The sequence below is a fragment of the Gobio gobio genome (assembly GCF_949357685.1).
Source record: "Gobio gobio genome assembly, chromosome: 20".
NCBI lineage: Eukaryota > Metazoa > Chordata > Actinopteri > Cypriniformes > Gobionidae > Gobio > Gobio gobio.
Window position 1 is genome coordinate 32,500 of NC_137113.1, and position 20,001 is coordinate 52,500.

Genomic DNA, 20,001 nt, shown 5'->3' on the forward strand with positions numbered 1-20,001 from the left:
GTGGTTCTTGACCTGCACTTCCCTTTGAACATCAGGGAACACTGCATGAAAAGTGGGATTTTCGACCCCGTAAACGCCTGTAGACTCCCGGAAATCTCCCTAATTTTCGGCAGTTTTCGACAATTTAGAGGCAGCGAACGTCGCGTTCGTCTGTGCCACAAATTGTCGTAAACGAACCATGACGTAGGTGGAGAGCCCCCCGCTGAGAGACCGCGCGGAGGTGCGACGCCTCTAATTAGCATATGAATAGCAGCGAAACCAGAGAGTCAACGGCCAGACTTGAATTTACTCACTCAGTATTGGCTGAAGTGAGCTGGCTATTGGCTGATTTAAAAAAGAAAAATCCCTCGTGATTGGTTGGCAGATCACTGCAAACCAATCATTATTGGTCCCCCTGGCTCATTATAAATGTAAACCCCAATAATAATAATAATAAATATATAATTTATGTTGTAATAATTTGTTTTATATTAATGTTATTGTGCTATGAAGTATTCATACCATCAAGGAATATATGGGAAAATTATACGGACCGTGCCGTTTATTCAAAGAAAGAGCTTCATTTATAAGCACACAGCAGTTTATTCAAAGAAAGAGCTTTATTGTTAATATCACAAAATTAATGGGCAGCTGTTTCTTCAACAAGCCCACAAAATTAGCAAGTTTAATCAATATTAAGATATTTATAGATCGATGAATTAAACCTGTCACTCCTCTTTCAAGTTGTTGCGCTTGAGATAACGTCGTAGGTCACATGATAACGTCAACATGGCGCATAAAGTGCGGATCGCATTCATACTTAACGAGATCAGGCAATATAGTACCTACTCTTTTAGAGCTCGTTAAGTAAGTACTTATTGAAAATGAGTACCTACTCAATGAGTATGCGGTTTCGAACGCAGCCTTTGTTTGACCTTCCATATGCGCACATGTAACTCATCAGCCCCTTATTTAAACATACTCAAAATACTTCTACGCCCTCTAGTGTCACAAACACAAATTACTCTTCGATATAATGCTCCAAAAACCACTATCACTCTCATACAAACAAATACTTGAACTCAGGGCAGCGTCCACATTTATCTAGTCACCAGTGTGCCGGTAAAACTAGTGCCCTCATAGACCAGGCTTTTGTCAAACTAACAACACTGAGATTCTTCAGTCAAATCAACATCAAGAGCATGTTCTGATGTCCTCATAAAACAGAGCATGAGACTCGGAGCAGCAGATTCAAGCAGTTGTAGTGATTGGACTTGTGATTATGTTAGAAAAATATCAAAGAAAATAATGCATTTGTGACCAGATATTCTACAACTCTCATTGCATGGATTCACATATTAATTTGCGGATGTGCAAAATTTGTCCGTGGCTTCACATGTTTGATACGGGTGTGTGAATGCGTTTTGCACCATATTCACTGCAGCAGCTGGAGCAAACGTGTGTATGAGTTTCTTCATGTGTGATTCGTATACGACCTGTTCTATAGAACAGGATTTGTGCGCCTGCAGTGAAAAATGTGTGACGGTGAAACTCTTGTGCTGTGTTTAAAGGAGAGGAAGTTTACAACTCCTAGAAGATTTTTCTCTGTGACTTCAAATGTATTGATACACATGTGTGGACATGCTCTACAGCTACAAATTTCACTCTCACACATGTTAGGTTGTTTTGCACCAAAAATACCTTCATAGGTTAATCTTCTTTCAATCAATCCCATCCAGCAACAGCACCAGACTGCCAAAGCACAGCCAAACTGTGAACATCTATACAGGGGCACAACCACTACACCAATAGTCAGGTAAGCAAACACTAATCAAATTCACCAAACATATGAACCTCAATTTTAGAAAAAGTTTTAGTACTTCCTCTAATCAATATAATATAATCATTAACAGCCATGTATTGATATTTTACCTTTATACAACTGTTCAATTTTAAAACAACAAATGTTACCCTTCATCATCCACACTTGGTTTCTCCCGCCTTACCCATGATGCACCACAGCACAGATATAACATTTCACTCCAGAAGTTGCTGTGGGTTTTTAACTGGAATCAGTTAGTCCTAATCACTTACAAAAAATAACTTCATAGCGTAGTTATGGGATAAACAACGCTTTTCTAAACTCTGATCAATTTAACTAAATGCTTCACAAAAGTTCTCAGAACAGCCACAAGATGGCGGCATCTGCTGGTCAAAGGGGTTAAAATGCAACGAAAACGAATTACTACAAAAAAATAAATGCCCTTAAATATGAATTATTCTGTGATATTTGTGTTCTTTAATGAGTCAGGCTTGTTTTGTGTGTTATTAGGCATGGCTTGGATAACATGAAATCAGAAACACACAACTCCATTTCAACAACATCATCTCCGTCTTCAACACTCACCGCCTGTCTGGAGGAGATAAGGATGTGGATGAAGCACAACTTCCTCCAGTTAAACAGCTCTAAAACTGAGGCAATTCTTGTTGGCACTCCACATCAAACCCAGTCTTCCTCCATAACTGGTATAACACTCTCTGGTCATGACGTTCCCATCTCAACAGTCACCAATCTTGGTGTAAAATTTGATCCACAACTCAGCTTTGAAGCCCATATCAAAAACCTCTGCAAAACATCTTTCTACCATCTCAGAAACATTGCAAAACTCCGTCCAACGCTATCCTTAGCAGATGCTGAAAAACTGGTCCACGCCTTTGTCTCCTCCAGACTGGATTACCGTAACGCACTTCTCACCGGGATCCCTAACAAAAGCTTGCAGAGACTGCAGTACGTTCAGAATAGTGCTGCTAGGATCCTGATGAGAGTTCGAAAATACGATCACATCACACCCATTCTCCATTCACTTCACTGGCTTCCTGTTACCGCCAGGATTGACTATAAGGTCTCCCTTCTAACCCACCAGTGCATCTATGGAAATGCCACCCCCCCCCCCCCTATCTGAAAGAACTACTCACACCTTCAACTACAACTCGATCAACAAACTCAAACCGCCTCCTTCTCCCCAAGACAAAGCTCAGCACTGCTCAGCGGGTGATCGGGCTTTCTGTTCTGCCGCTCCTCGGATTTGGAATGCCCTCCCCGACCATCTGAGGGCACCTCAAACTACTAAGACTTTTAAAAAAGGACTAAAAACATTTCTTTTTAGGAGAACTTATGACTTTTAACCATTCAATCTATTAGTATTTTATCCTTCTTAAATGATCTTAACTGTAGCTCTTTGAGATTTGTTCCAAATGTAAAGTGCAGTACAAATAAAATGTATTATTATTATTATTATTATAACTAGGTCAATCAGAAGCAGTGAAATATCATTCTCATGTTTTTATTAAACATGCATAAGTATTTTATTATAAATGAACCGACATTATAAAACTGACTGAGATCATTTAGACCTTTCATGAGATGCCATATCAAGCAGCAAAACAAGCTGTTCCGAACAGTTAAAATGACTAGAAAAGGAACCTTTGCACATTCATATTACAAATGGCTGTTGTTGTGTTTGTGTGTTGTGTAATGATGTAATGTGTGAGAACGGAAGTGAAAGAGTGAATAAGATGGATGAAGTTCACTACGTCTGTCTCGTGTGCTTTATTGCTGCTCAGATAGGCCCACCGCAGCCGTGCCTGCTCTTTAAAAATAGGGCCTAAATGACTAAATGAGAGGGTTTCTTAGGTTGTGGCTGAGACTTTAGTAGAGACTCAGGCATATATAGTTTAATAACTTTAAACCCTTCTCTGTGAAATCTTTTATGTGGCACAGTGTTGAAGACAAGAACATCCCAGCAGCACAAAGACATCCTCAGAGTCCTGTGAGGATCATGTGACGCAGGACATCAGATGACAATCATTTCCCTCTGGAGTCTCAAGAGACGGCAGGTTCTCAGTAGAAAAAAAAAATAGGGTAGATTTATGTGATATATAAAACTCTCTCCATTCGTATACATCAACCTGTATAATTCACTCTTCCACTTCTTCCTCTGAATCTGTTTCTGCTTCAAACACATGTGGCTGAATTACACCAGTACTTCTTCTTTCCGTCGTGTAGCGTTTACTACAGTAAAGTTGAGCGAGTGGATCTATATAAGCTGGTGTGAGTGAGTAAATATACAAATATACTCATTTATTTATTCATGGATCCACATTTACAAATTAAAGCAAGGGTGTAGAGTTAAATGCAAAATATTTTCACTGGAAATGTATTTGGAATATATAATTTTGGTGATCAATAATGAGTTTTACAGGATACAATTATTGATCCTGCAGGGGGACTTTAAGGAAGCATGGAGTAGTGGACTTTACATCAACATTGAGCCATTATTCAGGAAAAAATGTCTCTCTACACAAACTCTGTTAGAGTTAGGTTAGGTTAGGTTAGGTTAGGTTAGGTTAGGTTAGGTTAGGTTAGGTTAGGTAGTAGTAATAAGGGAGTAAATTATGTGTGTGTTGCTTCAGTTCAAAAAAATTCAAAAACTCTCCCGGTTCATCACACTGAGTCGTTTAGAAACTTCATTTGGCTCATGATACTAACCCTGCTTTGCTTTAGTTTGTGTCTGAACCTGCCTAGAGTCAATCATAAACTCTTCATGAGTGTGAAGATGGTACAGTACACTTATGGAACAGACTGCAGGATTAAATGCTTTGCAGGGAGAGGTTGGATTTTTCTTGAGCTTTATGAAATATCCTTGCTTCCATTTGTACTAAACTGGGAGTTAGACAAAGAGAGAGAGAAAATATCTGAAGTCTTCACTAACTTTGGGCATGAAGTAGCCACTAACACACATGGCGTTTGCCACACACACAAAGGAATGTGAACTGTTTGCAGCTAAATCTATTCTGAGCTAAAAGACAAACACAGAGTCACTGTGAATGTAGTTAAAGGAAGTGAAAAGGAGGCAGCTATAAAAATGCCTTGAGATGTCTGAGAGGATGGAGAAGAACTGCAATTATAAACAGAACAAAATGATGTTGATGCATAAAAAAACATTTGTGGTTTTTGTACAGTCTGATCCCTGTCATTGCTTTTCGCTGCTTTAGGGCTTTTAATTCTTTTGGTTAAAACTTTATGAAGGGGCTGTTCTGGCCTGAAGGAAACTCTTATGAAACCAGGAGAATCAGTGGAACTGTTTATATACTCAGTCAAGCTCAGGTGCGTGTGCCTATTTCCTCTCTCCGGTCGCCTCATTCCCAGACGCGGGCCGTCCTGAGGTTAGACATCACTTACTGAGGACAAATGTGGGAATGGGATGCGAGTGAGCCTCGACTGTAGCTCTTACAGTTGTTCTTTGTCAATCATGACAACATGATTGGATCTGGATTTAATCTGTTCTCTTCTATAATGCTTTAAAACACAAAGCATATTGGTTATTAATTATCTGACAAAACGTTCATGAATTTTCCCCCTCAGCTGTAAATGAGTCAGTATGGCTACAGGTGTACTCTGAGAACTGGGAATATTCAACAACATCAGCTGGATGATGATTCGCTGCTGTATTGATAAATGAACTAAAGGTACGTTAACACGACAATGACGGAAAGTTATTTTTCCTCTGTACAGATGACAATGTTATCAAAATAATTCCTGTTCACACGGATCCGCGGAAACGACTAAAACGTTGTAGTACACATGCCAGACATGTAATTGGCGATGTCGCTTTGTAAAGAAAGACTATGCACCCGCACACATGCGCATTCAAACGCTCATGCCTTTAGACTAAACACGTAACACGCATGTGCATGCCGAGTTTGCGTTCTCAGGCCACAAAAACACTGCCGTCGTGTAAATGGACGGCCATAGCTTTCTGTTTTTAGTTGAAAACGTTGTCATGTAAACGGCCCTTAAGTTAATAACTAATGATTAAACTGGACAATGGCTTTCATCTAGAGCTGCTGTCCAGCCTAGCCAATCTTGAATCATTGTCCTGTTATTGCAACACATTCTCACAGGACATTAATGAAAGAGAGATTGTTTTGGCTGTACATCAACTCTAGAGAAAAGTTATTGTCCAGCTAAAGTAAGTTTTAGATTGAGACAGTGATTGCTTTTGGGTCTTTTTATTATTAAAGGTTTGGACTCAGAATACTTGAAATATCTGTGCTTTTCGAACAAGTTATGCACATAGTCGTATCTGCCTGTTTTATATCATATAATACATAGATTGGTAGTTTAGAGGGTAGGGTTAGGTTTAGGGTTAACTGATTATATGATGGGGTTAGGGTAGGGTTAGGTTTAGGGTTAACTGATTATATAATGGGGTTAGGGTAGGGTTAGGTTTAGGGTTAACTGATTATATGATGGGGTTAGGGTAGGGTTAGGTTTAGGGTTAACTGATTATATAATGGGGTTAGGGTAGGGTTAGGTTTAGGGTTAACTGATTATCTGATGGATTAGGATAGGTTTAGGGTTAACTGATTATCTGATGGGTTAGGGTAGGGTTAGGTTTAGGGTTAACTGATTATCTGATGGGTTAGGGTAGGGTTAGGTTTAGGGTAAACTGATTATCTGATGGGTTAGGGTAGGGTTAGGTTTAGGGTTAACTGATTATATGATGGGGTTAGGGTAGGGTTAGGTTTAGGGTTAACTGATTATCTGATGGGTTAGGATAGGTTTAGGGTTAACTGATTATCTGATGGGTTAGGGTAGGGTTAGGTTTAGGGTTAACTGATTATCTGATGGGTTAGAATAGGTTTAGGGTTAACTGATTATCTGATGGGTTAGGGTAGGGATAGGTTTAGGGTTAACTGATTATATGATGGGGTTAGGGTAGGGTTAGGTTTAGGGTTAACTGATTATCTGATGGGTTAGGATAGGTTTAGGGTTAACTGATTATCTGATGGGTTAGGGTAGGGTTAGGTTTAGGGTTAACTGATTATCTGATGGGTTAGGATAGGTTTAGGGTTAACTGATTATCTGATGGGTTAGGGTAGGGATAGGTTTAGGGTTAACTGATTATCTGATGGGTTAGGGTAGGGTTAGGTTTAGGGTTAACTGATTATCTGATGGGGTTAGGGTAGGGTTAGGTTTAGGTTTAGGGTTAACTGATTTTCTGATGGGTTAGGATAGGGTTAGGTTTAGGGTTAACTAATTATATGATGGGGTTAGGGTAGGGTTAGGTTTAGGGTTAACTGATTATCTGATGGGTTAGGATAGGTTTAGGGTTAACTGATTATCTGATGGGTTAGGGTAGGGTTAGGTTTAGGGTTAACTGATTATCTGATGGGTTAGAATAGGTTTAGGGTTAACTGATTATCTGATGGGTTAGGGTAGGGATAGGTTTAGGGTTAACTGATTATATGATGGGGTTAGGGTAGGTTTAGGGTTAACTGATTATCTGATGGGTTAGGATAGGTTTAGGGTTAACTGATTATCTGATGGGTTAGGGTAGGGTTAGGTTTAGGGTTAACTGATTATCTGATGGGTTAGAATAGGTTTAGGGTTAACTGATTATCTGATGGGTTAGGGTAGGGATAGGTTTAGGGTTAACTGATTATCTGATGGGTTAGGATAGGTTTAGGGTTAACTGATTATCTGATGGGTTAGGGTAGGGTTAGGTTTAGGGTTAACTGATTATCTGATGGGTTAGGATAGGGTTAGGTTTAGGGTTAACTGATTATATGATGGGGTTAGGGTAGGGTTAGGTTTAGGGTTAACTGATTATCTGATGGGTTAGGATAGGTTTAGGGTTAACTGATTATCTGATGGGTTAGGGTAGGGTTAGGTTTAGGGTTAACTGATTATCTGATGGGTTAGAATAGGTTTAGGGTTAACTGATTATCTGATGGGTTAGGGTAGGGATAGGTTTAGGGTTAACTGATTATATGATGGGGTTAGGGTAGGGTTAGGTTTAGGGTTAACTGATTATCTGATGGGTTAGGATAGGTTTAGGGTTAACTGATTATCTGATGGGTTAGGGTAGGGTTAGGTTTAGGGTTAACTGATTATCTGATGGGTTAGGATAGGTTTAGGGTTAACTGATTATCTGATGGGTTAGGGTAGGGATAGGTTTAGGGTTAACTGATTATCTGATGGGTTAGGGTAGGGTTAGGTTTAGGGTTAACTGATTATCTGATGGGGTTAGGGTAGGGTTAGGTTTAGGTTTAGGGTTAACTGATTTTCTGATGGGTTAGGATAGGGTTAGGTTTAGGGTTAACTAATTATCTGATGGGTTAGGGTAGGTTTAGGTTTAGAGTTAATTGATTATCTGATGGGTTAGGATAGGGTTAGGTTTAGAGTTAATTGATTATCTGATGGGTTAGGATAGGGTTAGGTTTAGGGTTAATTGATTATCTGATGGGTTAGGATAGGTTTAGGGTTAACTGATTATCTTATTGGTTAGGGTTAGGTTTAGGGTTAACTGATTATCTGATGGGTTAGGATAGGGTTAGGTTTAGGGTTAACTGATTATCTGATGGGTTAGGATAGGGTTAGGTTTAGGGTTAATTGATTATCTGATGGGTTAGGATAGGTTTAGGGTTAACTGATTATCTTATTGGTTAGGGTTAGGTTTAGGGTTAACTGATTATCTGATGGGTTAGGATAGGGTTAGGTTTAGGGTTAACTGATTATCTGATGGGTTAGGATAGGGTTAGGTTTAGGGTTAATTGATTATCTGATGGGTTAGGATAGGTTTAGGGTTAACTGATTATCTTATTGGTTAGGGTAGGGTTAGGGTTAGGTTTAGGGTTAACTGATTATCTGATGGGTTAGGATAGGTTTAGGGTTAACTGATTATCTTATTGGTTAGGGTAGGGTTAGGGTTAGGTTTAGGGTTAACTGATTATCTGATGGGTTAGGATAGGTTTAGGGTTAACTGATTATCTGATGGGTTAGGATAGGTTTAGGGTTAACTGATTATCTGATGGGTTAGGGCAGGGTTAGGTTTAGAGTTAATTGATTATCTGATGGGTTAGGGTAGGGATAGGTTTAGGGTTAACTGATTATCTGATGGGTTAGGGCAGGGTTAGGTTTAGAGTTAATTGATTATCTGATGGGTTAGGATAGGTTTAGGGTTAACTGATTATCTGATGGGGTGGTCTGGATGCCGGGTGGAGCTTAATGGCCTCATTTTACTTGCAAGGAAAAAGGGCTCTCAGAGACTGTGGAGCGCGGTTGGGTTCTTCTATATTTGCTCCGACCATATACACATGCTCCACCCTCTGCACACAGCCCACATAAACCACGCTGTTCCTTTAGATCTCATCAAGCTTAAAATGTCCTTGAGCTATACATTTCTTGATGCAAGATGCACTCATATGTTGTCACATAAGCTTTAGATCAAAAGTTAGGTTTGAGATTGTGTAAGCTGTACCTAAGCTTGCCTCCACAGACTGAGCACAAACGTTCAGCTGGAGGCATGGGGCGATTCCTCTGAAATCTGTCTTTCTGCGTGTGGGTGGGAGGGCGAGGTCGGTTTGAGTAAACCGTCTGTACCACATACAGGAGGGGTTCTGCGCAAATGAGCATGTTAGAGTTTCACTGGTGCTCTAAATAGCAGACGGCACAGTAATAAACGCAACAGCTGATTAACTGCTGCCACAGCGAGCAGGTTCTTCCTCCTCGAAGGCAGGACAATGCTAAGTGCTAGCACATGACTGACCGACCCAGGAGTATGGCAGACCTAGAGCACAGATACAACCAGAGAGAGTTAGGCTAGAGCACTGGCATACTACCACGTGTTTCAGGGCCATCACTGAGGTTTGTGTATTCCTGGAGTGTAGACACTAATTAGTACTTGCAGATTTAGAAAACAGCTCCTGCCTTTCCGAACGCAAGTATTCTTTTGCAACAGCCCTGAAAGAGATCTGCGTTCACACGTCCCATATGTTTAGGCTTTGCATTACCACTCAAAGTAAAGTAAAAGCACAGGTTTATTATTTGCTTGATAAAATCTTTACAACACAGAAAATGCATCAAGAATTTAGGGTAAGATTATTATATAAGAATTGTATTTATCCCTTGAGGAAAATTTAAAGCTGTATTACAAGAGACTATATGTTCTCAACAAACTGACCAGTCAGAGTATGAATATAATTATGAAATGAAAGAGCCCTTGTTTGGTGAAATACTGCATGAGTTAGTGTAAATCCCTGTGTCTTTGATATCTCCGCAGTGGAGCATCTGAACACACAGCAGCCGCTCACAAACGTCTGATTTCCCTCAAAACAAACACAGTAAAAAGTCCTCAAACACCTGCTATACCTATAACTCAATGATCATGTCTACTATGCATTTTTAACAAACACGTCACTTTTGACTTATATATTTCATTGTTCAGTACTGCTTAAGGAGGTTATGCAAGTTACTCGTTATTCAAATTTTTGTTCAATCATATCACAAACATCCCAGCACTCTTCTTCATGAAGTATGTGCAGTATCATGAGAATGTTCTCTCTTCGATCAGGCTTACAGATTTATCTGTCAACATGTCTTCGTTTTCCGCAAACTTATATCCGAACAGAGTCATGGTGGGGCCGCACACTTTCTGCACCAGCTGAACCAGTTTAAAGGGAATGCTGAACCTCCACTTCTCCACCTGTTCAGAGGAGTTCTTCTGGGTGGAGTAAACTCCACTGACCTCCTTTGATGCCTGAGTATTTTTTAGGATCCACTCTTCCACTGTTGTGGAGAAGGGTATGCCTATAAAGCTGTACATCTCTGCAGCTTTGTGCATTGGGAATCGCGCGATGTCCTCATAGCGCACTAGCATGTAGCGTCCGCGTAGCCATGGTGGCTGCTTGAGTCCGATCTCAGCAGACATGCGGATGTTGTCGCAGTTTCCTTTGAGTTTTCTCACTTCATCCTCGTCCACTGGAAGGTCTCCTCCGTCCACGGCCCACCTCTTCCAGATCTTGTACTTGCTGGAGAAGGCAACCATTCGTGAGGCGAGAACGGCGCGAGGGTCCCTGACCAGCTGGATGAACTTCATGTCGAGCCTGGGATCCTCGGCTAGCGGCCGTAGCGTCTCTAGCTGCCGCACACGGACGGACTTAATGGCGTGATGCTCCTTCTGCAGGCAGGACTGAGCGGCCAGCGTCAGGTTGAGCGGCCCGCAGCGCCGCACGCGACAATGGTAACGCTCAAATACTTTCCTAACAAACGGCGTGCAGACGGAATCTTCACACAGAGACTGGCTAGATTCGCGGCGGAAGAGCGCAGCGGTCACATGATCCTCCGGCGCGGGCTCGATGAAGCTCTCCAGCAGGGAAAAGTCACAGAGGAACAGCTGGTGCAGAACGTCCCGATACGCCGGCCCGGCGACGCTTGCGTTCGTCCCGCCCGTCTCCACCGATAACATGCGCTCCACGTGCCACAGCGGCTCGAACAGGTAAAACATATTTGATCCCTGCTGGTTCAAAAATTCCCCGACGAAAGAGGAGCCTGTGCGAGTGGTGGCCAGCAGAAGGATGTGCTTCCGTCCTCCTGCCGCGGACGCAGGCGAGACGCTCTCCTGGATGGACCACGTCGAGTTTTCCAGATGATGATTCACGTGTTGGTCGGACGAGACATTGTGTTGCGGAGCCGACGAGAGAGACGGGCCGAGCAGCAGCAGCGGGGTCAGCGGGGTCAGCTTCGTGGTCAGTTTATCAGACACCCTGAAAAAGACAAGAAACCATGAACGGTACGATTCGTGCTAAAAGGCCAGTTGATCTCAAAATGATCATCCTGTCACCTAACCCTAACCCTCATGTCCTTCCAAGCATGTGTAACGGGGCGTGTTTCAGGAACTACAAATCCCATCATCCTCAATTCTATAAAAGGAAGTGATGAGAACTGTTCGTCCACTTCCACCCTTTGTTTTTCCGCTGACGATTCGTGAATGGAAGTCGCGGCAGGTTTACGTGTTGCATGGAGGCAATAGACCAGCAAATGTTAGGATCGCTTATGTGCAGTCACATGTCATTGGTGGAACATTGAGTGTTGAACACATGATGACCGTTTAGGAGGGAGTAGTTTTATTATCCGATGATCGCGTGGCCATGTGTATTTAACACGTGTTTTATTGATGATGTTATTTTGTCCGTTTTTTTGCATTTTTTAGTGTCGTAAACCAAAATAACGGATGGTAGAGGTATTATTTTAATTTTTATTTAAAACATAAAGGGTTTAAAAAGGGAGTTTTAAATGTTTGAATGATTTTAATGTTCATCCTGAATGTTTTATTTCTTTTCAAATGTTTTGGGTACGTGACTTTTTTCCTCTGTATTGTAAATATTTATTTTCAGTAATGGACTGTGTTTTCCCTTACAGGGATGCACGATTACCATTTATTTTAGGTTGAATTATGGTTGAGATTGTGTTTTTTTTTGTTGGATGTTGCACCAGAGTTGACCAAATGAGAACTGAGGCCACAGCAAAGACAAAAAAAGGGACTAAGACAGTGTTGACTTGTTTGTTCCGTTTGCATTACACTGTTAATATTATTGTTTGTTTTGTTGTAGATTTCTATTTGACCTGACGGTGGCTGTGGGGTTGCCTTCACCGGTGGATAGAAGTGGTGTGGTGGTTCGGTCACTTTATTATTATTCAACCTAGGTAACCTGTGGCCATCTGTGGGTTTAGTTTATTTCTATTTGTTTTATTTTTTATTTGTGGGTAATCTTTTCCAGCAGCACCTGGCCAATCAAGAATAGCACTTATCACTCTATTCATTTTCTGTTTGTCTATTTAATAATAAAAAATAAATACAAAAAATTGTTGCCCTTGACTGTCCTAGTTGCTTCTATTGCAAATTTGTAAGTCGCTTTGGATAAAAGCGTCTGCTAAATGGCTAAATGTAAAATGTAAATGTAATTGCGTTGAAGGTCTGCTGCATCCTGTTAATATGTAAATGTTTTTTTTTCCTAATTATATTATTTTTCTTTTGAATAAAAATGTGTTTTTATTGAAGCTTCACTACCGCCTTCTGCCTGATAATTTCTCCTTTTTTTGGGTCATGATTTCACACATGTATGACTTTCTTTCTTCTGCAAAACACCGAAATATTTTGAAGGGGGTTTTGTCTGTTCCACAGAAAGAAAGAAAGTCCAACAGGTTTGGAACCGCATGAGAGTGAGCAAATGATGAGACGTTTAATGATCATTTTTGGGTGAACTATCCCTTTAATGTCTCTTCTCAAAGAAGCCATTTCTCTAACAATAGAAACCGAAACTTGAATAACACCAGACAACGTTTGATTTTAAAGTGTTCTCTGACTGTTATTCACACATACAGAAGAAAAGAGGAAGAGATTGAGAGAATACCTACTTTGAAATAATGTTGTTTTCCTTTTCTATGATGACCAGAGTCACAATAAAGATGACAGAAATGGTATATTTAATGCGCATTCTTGTGTATGATAGTGTTCAGCCGGTTTCTCACTCTCAGATCATTCCTTCATCCTTTTCCTCTGAAATAAAACACACAGTACATGAGTTATGACAGTAACACCACGCAGATCTTGAGTTATTATTCTGCTATAAGCTCTCCACTTCAAAGTCATAATCTGAATCTAATGTATATGAGCATTTCCCAGTTTTATAATCAGAGTTTAATCATTAATTCATCTGAAGCTGGTCTTGTTGCAGTGGACAGTCCATGTGTGGTAGCGTGTGTTTCTCTGACACGTGTTACTGCAGGTCATTCATTTAATGTTATTAATCTCTCCAGACATGGACTGAAGGTTATAGGATAGTTAGTAGCACTCATTTCCATATGCCTGATTACTAATGGCAGTCAAATGTAAAGTATGTATGGGTTATGCTTCACAATCCAACATATTAGTTTTGGTTTTCATAAATGATCTGATTTAATATTTCCTTAAGGCAGAAAGAGACTATCAAAGGCAAGATGGCTAGATTTGTACATTTTCTGAGGAAGGGTTTAGAGTTTAGGGTGTGTAATGATGCTATCGGCGTTACTATGGTGTTGCTATAGGCAATGTGCTATTATTACTTTACTATTATTATAGCTATTATTACTGTGCATAATTTGAAATGTATTCACAGCACAAAGCGAGAAGACTTACACAGCAAAGGTTGCTCTGGAAGCAAAAGACAAACGAGTGGTAATAATAATAGAGATTGTAGTTTCAGTAAACACTAATTAACACACACTGTGAAAACTGATCCCACAGCAGAGGATGTTGGGTAGGGTTTCAATTAAAAGCTTAAAACTTTCCTAAAATATAACGCTATTTCAAAAACAAAAAAAGTCAGTCAGTTTCACAAGCAAATAACCTCGGCCTGACAATCAACAACAGAAACGTGTGGTTTCAGGATCAGATGAAGCCGTTTTCAGAAAAGGGTGCAGATGATGAAATTAATATCACCTCATCACGGTGTGAAAAACTCTTTCAGTTCTGATAAAGGGTTAGGGTTAGTATCTGCTGTGTAAGGGTTAGGGTTAGTATCTGCTGTGTAAGGGTTAGGGTTAGTATCTGCTGTGTAAGGGTTAGGGTTAGTATCTGCTGTGTAAGGGTTAGGGTTAGTATCTGCTGTGTAAGGGTTAGGGTTAGTATCTGCTGTGTAAGGGTTAGAGTTAGTATCTGCTGTGTAAGGGTTAGGGTTAGTATCTGCTGTGTAAGGGTTAGAGTTAGTATCTGCTGTGTAAGGGTTAGGGTTAGTATCTGCTGTGTAAGGGTTAGGGTTAGTATCTGCTGTGTAAGGGTTAGGGTTAGTATCTGCTGTGTAAGGGTTAGAGTTAGTATCTGCTGTGTAAGGGTTAGGGTTAGTATCTGCTGTGTAAGGGTTAGAGTTAGTATCTGCTGTGTAAGGGTTAGGGTTAGTATCTGCTGTGTAAGGGTTAGGGTTAGTATCTGCTGTGTAAGGGTTAGTATCTGCTGTGTAAGGGTTAGTATCTGCTGTGTAAGGGTTAGAGTTAGTATCTGCTGTGTAGGGTTAGTATCTGCTGTGTAAGGGTTAGAGTTAGTATCTGCTGTGTAAGGGTTACGTCTGATTCGCTTCAGCCAATAGCAGACAGGTCTGATTCGCTTCAGCCAATAGCAGACACGTCTGGCTCGCAGTGCAAAACCAATCAAAACTTCCAGTTCAGCTGGGGGCGGGGCATTCAAACTGCGCTTTGACAGTCAATCACTCGCTAACATTTCAATATTTTAGTGAATGTAAGTGAGCTATGCTCATATTCTGATTTTAAATGGTAATTTTGGCCATTGATATTCCCAGAGACCTGAGCAGCTGAAGGTCACAGCTATTGCACAGACGGAGCAAGAACAATGTTGGTGTCAGTTCAGTTAAAGCTTGCCCTCTTTAAAGGGTTAGTTCACCCTAAACTGATAATTCTGTTATAAATTCCTTGTGTCGTTCCAAACCCGTCAGACCTTCGTTCATCTTCAGAACACAAATTAAAATTTCTGATGAAGCCAGAGAGCTCTCTGACCCCTCCATAGGCTGCAGTTATTACCACAACCAGGGCAGTAAAGACATGGACAAAATAGTCCATGTGACTCCAGTGGTTCAATCTTAATGTTATGAAGCGGCGAGAATACTTTTTTTGTTCACAATAAAAATAAAATAATGACTTTATTCAACCATTTCTTCTCTTCCGTCTCAGTCTTTGGTGCTGTTAGACACTCCATCACAGATCTTAATTTGTGTTCCGCAGATGAACGAAGGTCTGACGGGTTTGGAATGAAGGGAACAAAGGTCTGATGGGTTTGGAATGAAGGGAACGAAGGTCTGATGGGTTTGGAATGAAGGGAACGAAGGTCTGATGGGTTTGGAACTAAAGGAATGAAGGTCTGATGGGTTTGGAACTAAAGGAACGAAGGTCTGATGGATTTGGAACGAAGGGAACGAAGGTCTGACGGGTTTGGAACTAAAGGAACGAAGGTCTGAGGGGTTTGGAACGAAGGGAACGAAGGTCTGATGGGTTTGGAATGAAGGGAACAAAGGTCTGATGGGTTTGGAATGAAGGGAACGAAGGTCTGATGGGTTTGGAACTAAAGGAACGAAGGTCTGATGGGTTTGGAACGAAGGGAACGAAGGTCTGACGGGTTTGGAACTAAAGGAACGAAGGTCTGAGGGGTTTGGAACGAAGGGAACGAAGGTCTGATGGGTTTGGAATGAAGGGAACAAAGGTCTGACGGGTTTGGAACGAAAGGAACGAAGGTCTGATGGGTTTGGAACGAAGGAAACAAAGGTTGGATGGGTTTGGAACAAAGGGAACAAAGGTCAGACGGGTTAGGAACGAAGGGAACGAAGGTCTGACGGGTTTTGAATGAAGGGAACGAAGGTCTGACAGGTCTGAGGGGTTTGGAACGAAGGTCTGACGGGTTTGGAACAAAGGGAACGAAGGTCTCACGGGTTTGGAACGAAGGGCACAAAGGTCTGACGGGTTTGGAACGAAGGTCTTACGGGTTAGGAATGAAGGGAATGAAGGTCTGATGGGTTTTGAATGAAGGGAACGAAGGTCTGGCAGGTAAGTCTGATGGGTTTGGAACGAAGGTCTGACAGGTTTGGAACGAAGGTCTGACGAGTTTGGAAAGAAGGGAACGAAGGTCTGACGGGTTTTGAATGAAGGGAACGAAGGTCTGACAGGTAAGGTCTGATGGGTTTGGAACGAAGGGAACGAAGGTCTGACGGGTTTGGAACTAAAGGAACGAAGGTCTGAGGGGTTTGGAACGAAGGGAACGAAGGTCTGATGGGTTTGGAATGAAGGGAACAAAGGTCTGACGGGTTTGGAACGAAGGTCTCACAGGTAAGTTCTGACGGGTTTGGAACAAAGGTCTGACGGGTTAGGAACGAAGGGAATGAAGGTCTGACGGGTTTTGAATGAAGGGAACGAAGGTCTGACAGGTCTGAGGGGTTTGGAACGAAGGTCTGACGGGTTTGGAACAAAGGGAACGAAGGTCTCACGGGTTTGGAACGAAGGGCACAAAGGTCTGACGGGTTTGGAACGAAGGTCTTACGGGTTAGGAATGAAGGGAATGAAGGTCTGATGGGTTTTGAATGAAGGGAACGAAGGTCTGGCAGGTAAGTCTGATGGGTTTGGAACGAAGGTCTGACAGGTTTGGAACGAAGGTCTGACGAGTTTGGAAAGAAGGGAACGAAGGTCTGACGGGTTTTGAATGAAGGGAACGAAGGTCTGACAGGTAAGGTCTGATGGGTTTGGAACGAAGGGAACGAAGGTCTGACGGGTTTGGAACTAAAGGAACGAAGGTCTGAGGGGTTTGGAACGAAGGGAACGAAGGTCTGATGGGTTTGGAATGAAGGGAACAAAGGTCTGACGGGTTTGGAACGAAAGGAACGAAGGTCTGATGGGTTTGGAACGAAGGAAACAAAGGTCGGATGGGTTTGGAACGAAGGGAACGAAGGTCAGACGGGTTAGGAACGAAGGGAACGAAGGTCTGACGGGTTAGGAACGAAGGGAACGAAGGTCTGACAGGTTTTGAATGAAGGGAATGAAGGTCTGACGGGTTTTGAACGAAGGTCTCACAGGTAAGTTCTGACGGGTTTGGAACAAAGGTCTGACGGGTTAGGAACGAAGGGAATGAAGGTCTGACGGGTTTTGAATGAAGGGAACGAAGGTCTGACAGGTCTGAGGGGTTTGGAACGAAGGTCTGACGGGTTTGGAACAAAGGTCTTACGGGTTAGGAATGAAGGGAATGAAGGTCTGACGGGTTTTGAATGAAGGGAACGAAGGTCTGACAGGTAAGGTCTGACGAGTTTGGAATGAAGGTCTGACGGGTTAGGAATGAAGGGAATGAAGGTCTGACGGGTTTTGAATGAAGGGAACGAAGGTCTGACAGGTAAGGTCTGACGAGTTTGGAATGAAGGTCTGACGGGTTAGGAACGAAGGGAACAAAGGTCTGATGGGTTTTGAATGAAGGGAACGAAGGTCTAACAGGTAAGGTCTGACGGGTTTTGAACGAAGGTCTCACAGGTAAGTTCTGACGGGTTTGGAACAAAGGTCTGACGGGTTAGGAACGAAGGGAATGAAGGTCTGACGGGTTTTGAATGAAGGGAACGAAGGTCTGACAGGTCTGAGGGGTTTGGAACGAAGGTCTGACGGGTTTGGAACAAAGGGAACGAAGGTCTTACGGGTTAGGAATGAAGGGAATGAAGGTCTGACGGGTTTTGAATGAAGGGAACGAAGGTCTGACAGGTAAGGTCTGACGAGTTTGGAATGAAGGTCTGACGGGTTAGGAACGAAGGGAACAAAGGTCTGATGGGTTTTGAATGAAGGGAACGAAGGTCTAACAGGTAAGGTCTGACAGGTTTGGAACGAAGGTCTGATGGGTTTGGAACGAAAGGAACGAAGGTCTGACGGGTTTGGAATGAAGGGCACGAAGGTCTGACAGGTTTGGAACGAAGGTCTGACGGGTTAGGAATGAAGGGAATGAAGGTCTGACAGGTTTTGAATGAAGGGAACGAAGGTCTGACAGGTAAGGTCTGACGAGTTTGGAACGAAGGTCTGACAGGTTAAGAATGAAGGGAACGAAGGTCTGACAGGTAAGGTCTGATGGGTTTGGAACGAAGGGAACGAAGGTCTGACAGGTTAAGAATGAAGGGAACGAAGGTCTGACAGGTAAGGTCTGATGGGTTTGGAACGAAGGGAACAAAGGTCTGACAGGTAAGGTCTGACGGGTTTGGAACGAAGGGAACGAAGGTCTGACAGGTAAGGTCTGATGGGTTTGGAACAAAGGTCTGACGGGTTTGGAACAAAGGTCTAACGGGTTAGGAATGAAGGGAATGAAGGTCTGACAGGTTTTGAATGAAGGGAACGAAGGTCTGACGGGTTTGGAACAAAGGTCTGACGGGTTTTGAATGAAGGGAATGAAGGTCTGACAGGTTTTGAATGAAGGAAACGAAGGTCTGACAGGGAAGGTCTGATGGGTTTGGAACGAAGGTCTGACGGGTTTGGAACGAAGGTCTGACAAGTTTGGAACGAAGGTCTGACGGGTTAAGAATGAAGGGAACGAAGGTCTGACGGGTTTTGAATGAAGGGAACGAAGGTCTGACAGGTAAGGTCTGATGGGTTTGGAACGAAGGTCTGACGGGTTTGGAACAAAGGTCTGACGGGTTTGGAACGAAGGGAACAAAGGTCTGACGGGTTTTGAATGAAGGGAATGAAGGTCTGACGGGTTTTGAATGAAGGGAACGAAGGTCTGAGAGGTAAGGTCTGACAGGTTTGGAACAAAGGTCTGACTGGTTTGGAATGAAGGTCTGACAGGTTTGGAACGAAGATCTGACGGGTTTGGAACGAATGTCTGGAGGGTTTGGAACGAAGGTCTGGCAGGTTTGGAACGAAGGTCTGACGGGTTTGGAACGAAGGTCTGACGGGTTTGGAACGAATGTCTGACAGGTTTGGAACGAAGGTCTGACAGGTTTGGAACGATATGAGTAATCAAAAAGCAGTAATATTATATTATCCTAAATGTGTAATGTCATGGATTACGTTACTAATTACAATATTTGTTATGTTAACTGGAATCAGTGACCAAACCCCCTGTCTAAAAAAGATTTATAATCACTGTATTTTAGGACATTAGCACAAAAATACATTAACACGAACAGCAACAGTAGAGTAAAAGAGTATTTAAATAATGTACAGTACGCTTGTCCTGTACTAATGAGCCAGAGTTCAGAGATGGCCAAGCGTTGGGATGAGACTCAGGAATCTGAACACAGATAACAGGCCTCAGTCATAACCAGTGAAATATGTGACCGGAGATAATAACACAGTGAGAGGAGAGGAGGTGTCCAGCAGACGCGGTTAGGAAACAAGTTCTGTCTTGCATGACTCCGGAAACATTTTACATCACCACCAAAAAAATCAGCATATGTATTTATCTGAGTGTACGCTCATTTTCTCACACTTTTCATCTCTAGCCATCCATTCAAAATCCAATATAACCATAAAAGATAATTGACTTTCATCAAGTAAAATCAACCCAAAGCTCCGGTGGATTTCTCTGATCTTCTCACATCAGTGTCACATTCCACACACACACACTAGAGAGACTGAGACTGAAACACACACACACACACACACACACACACACACAC

General features: G+C 42.1%; 1 protein-coding gene across 1 annotated transcript in view; it reads right to left on the bottom strand.

Moving 5' to 3' along the window:
- Nucleotides 1–9,847: 9,847 nt before the first annotated feature.
- Nucleotides 9,848–20,001, bottom strand: part of chst3b (carbohydrate (chondroitin 6) sulfotransferase 3b) — a 12,651-nt gene continuing 2,497 nt past the window's right edge. Inside the window, exons 2-3 of the mRNA XM_079845927.1 lie at nucleotides 13,241–13,382; nucleotides 9,848–11,589 (exon numbers count right to left, since the gene is read on the bottom strand). Of these exons, the coding sequence (XP_079702053.1) occupies nucleotides 10,371–11,589; nucleotides 13,241–13,320 (1,299 nt within the window). The 5' untranslated portion in view covers nucleotides 13,321–13,382 and the 3' untranslated portion in view covers nucleotides 9,848–10,370. The remainder of the gene's footprint in view (nucleotides 11,590–13,240; nucleotides 13,383–20,001) is intronic.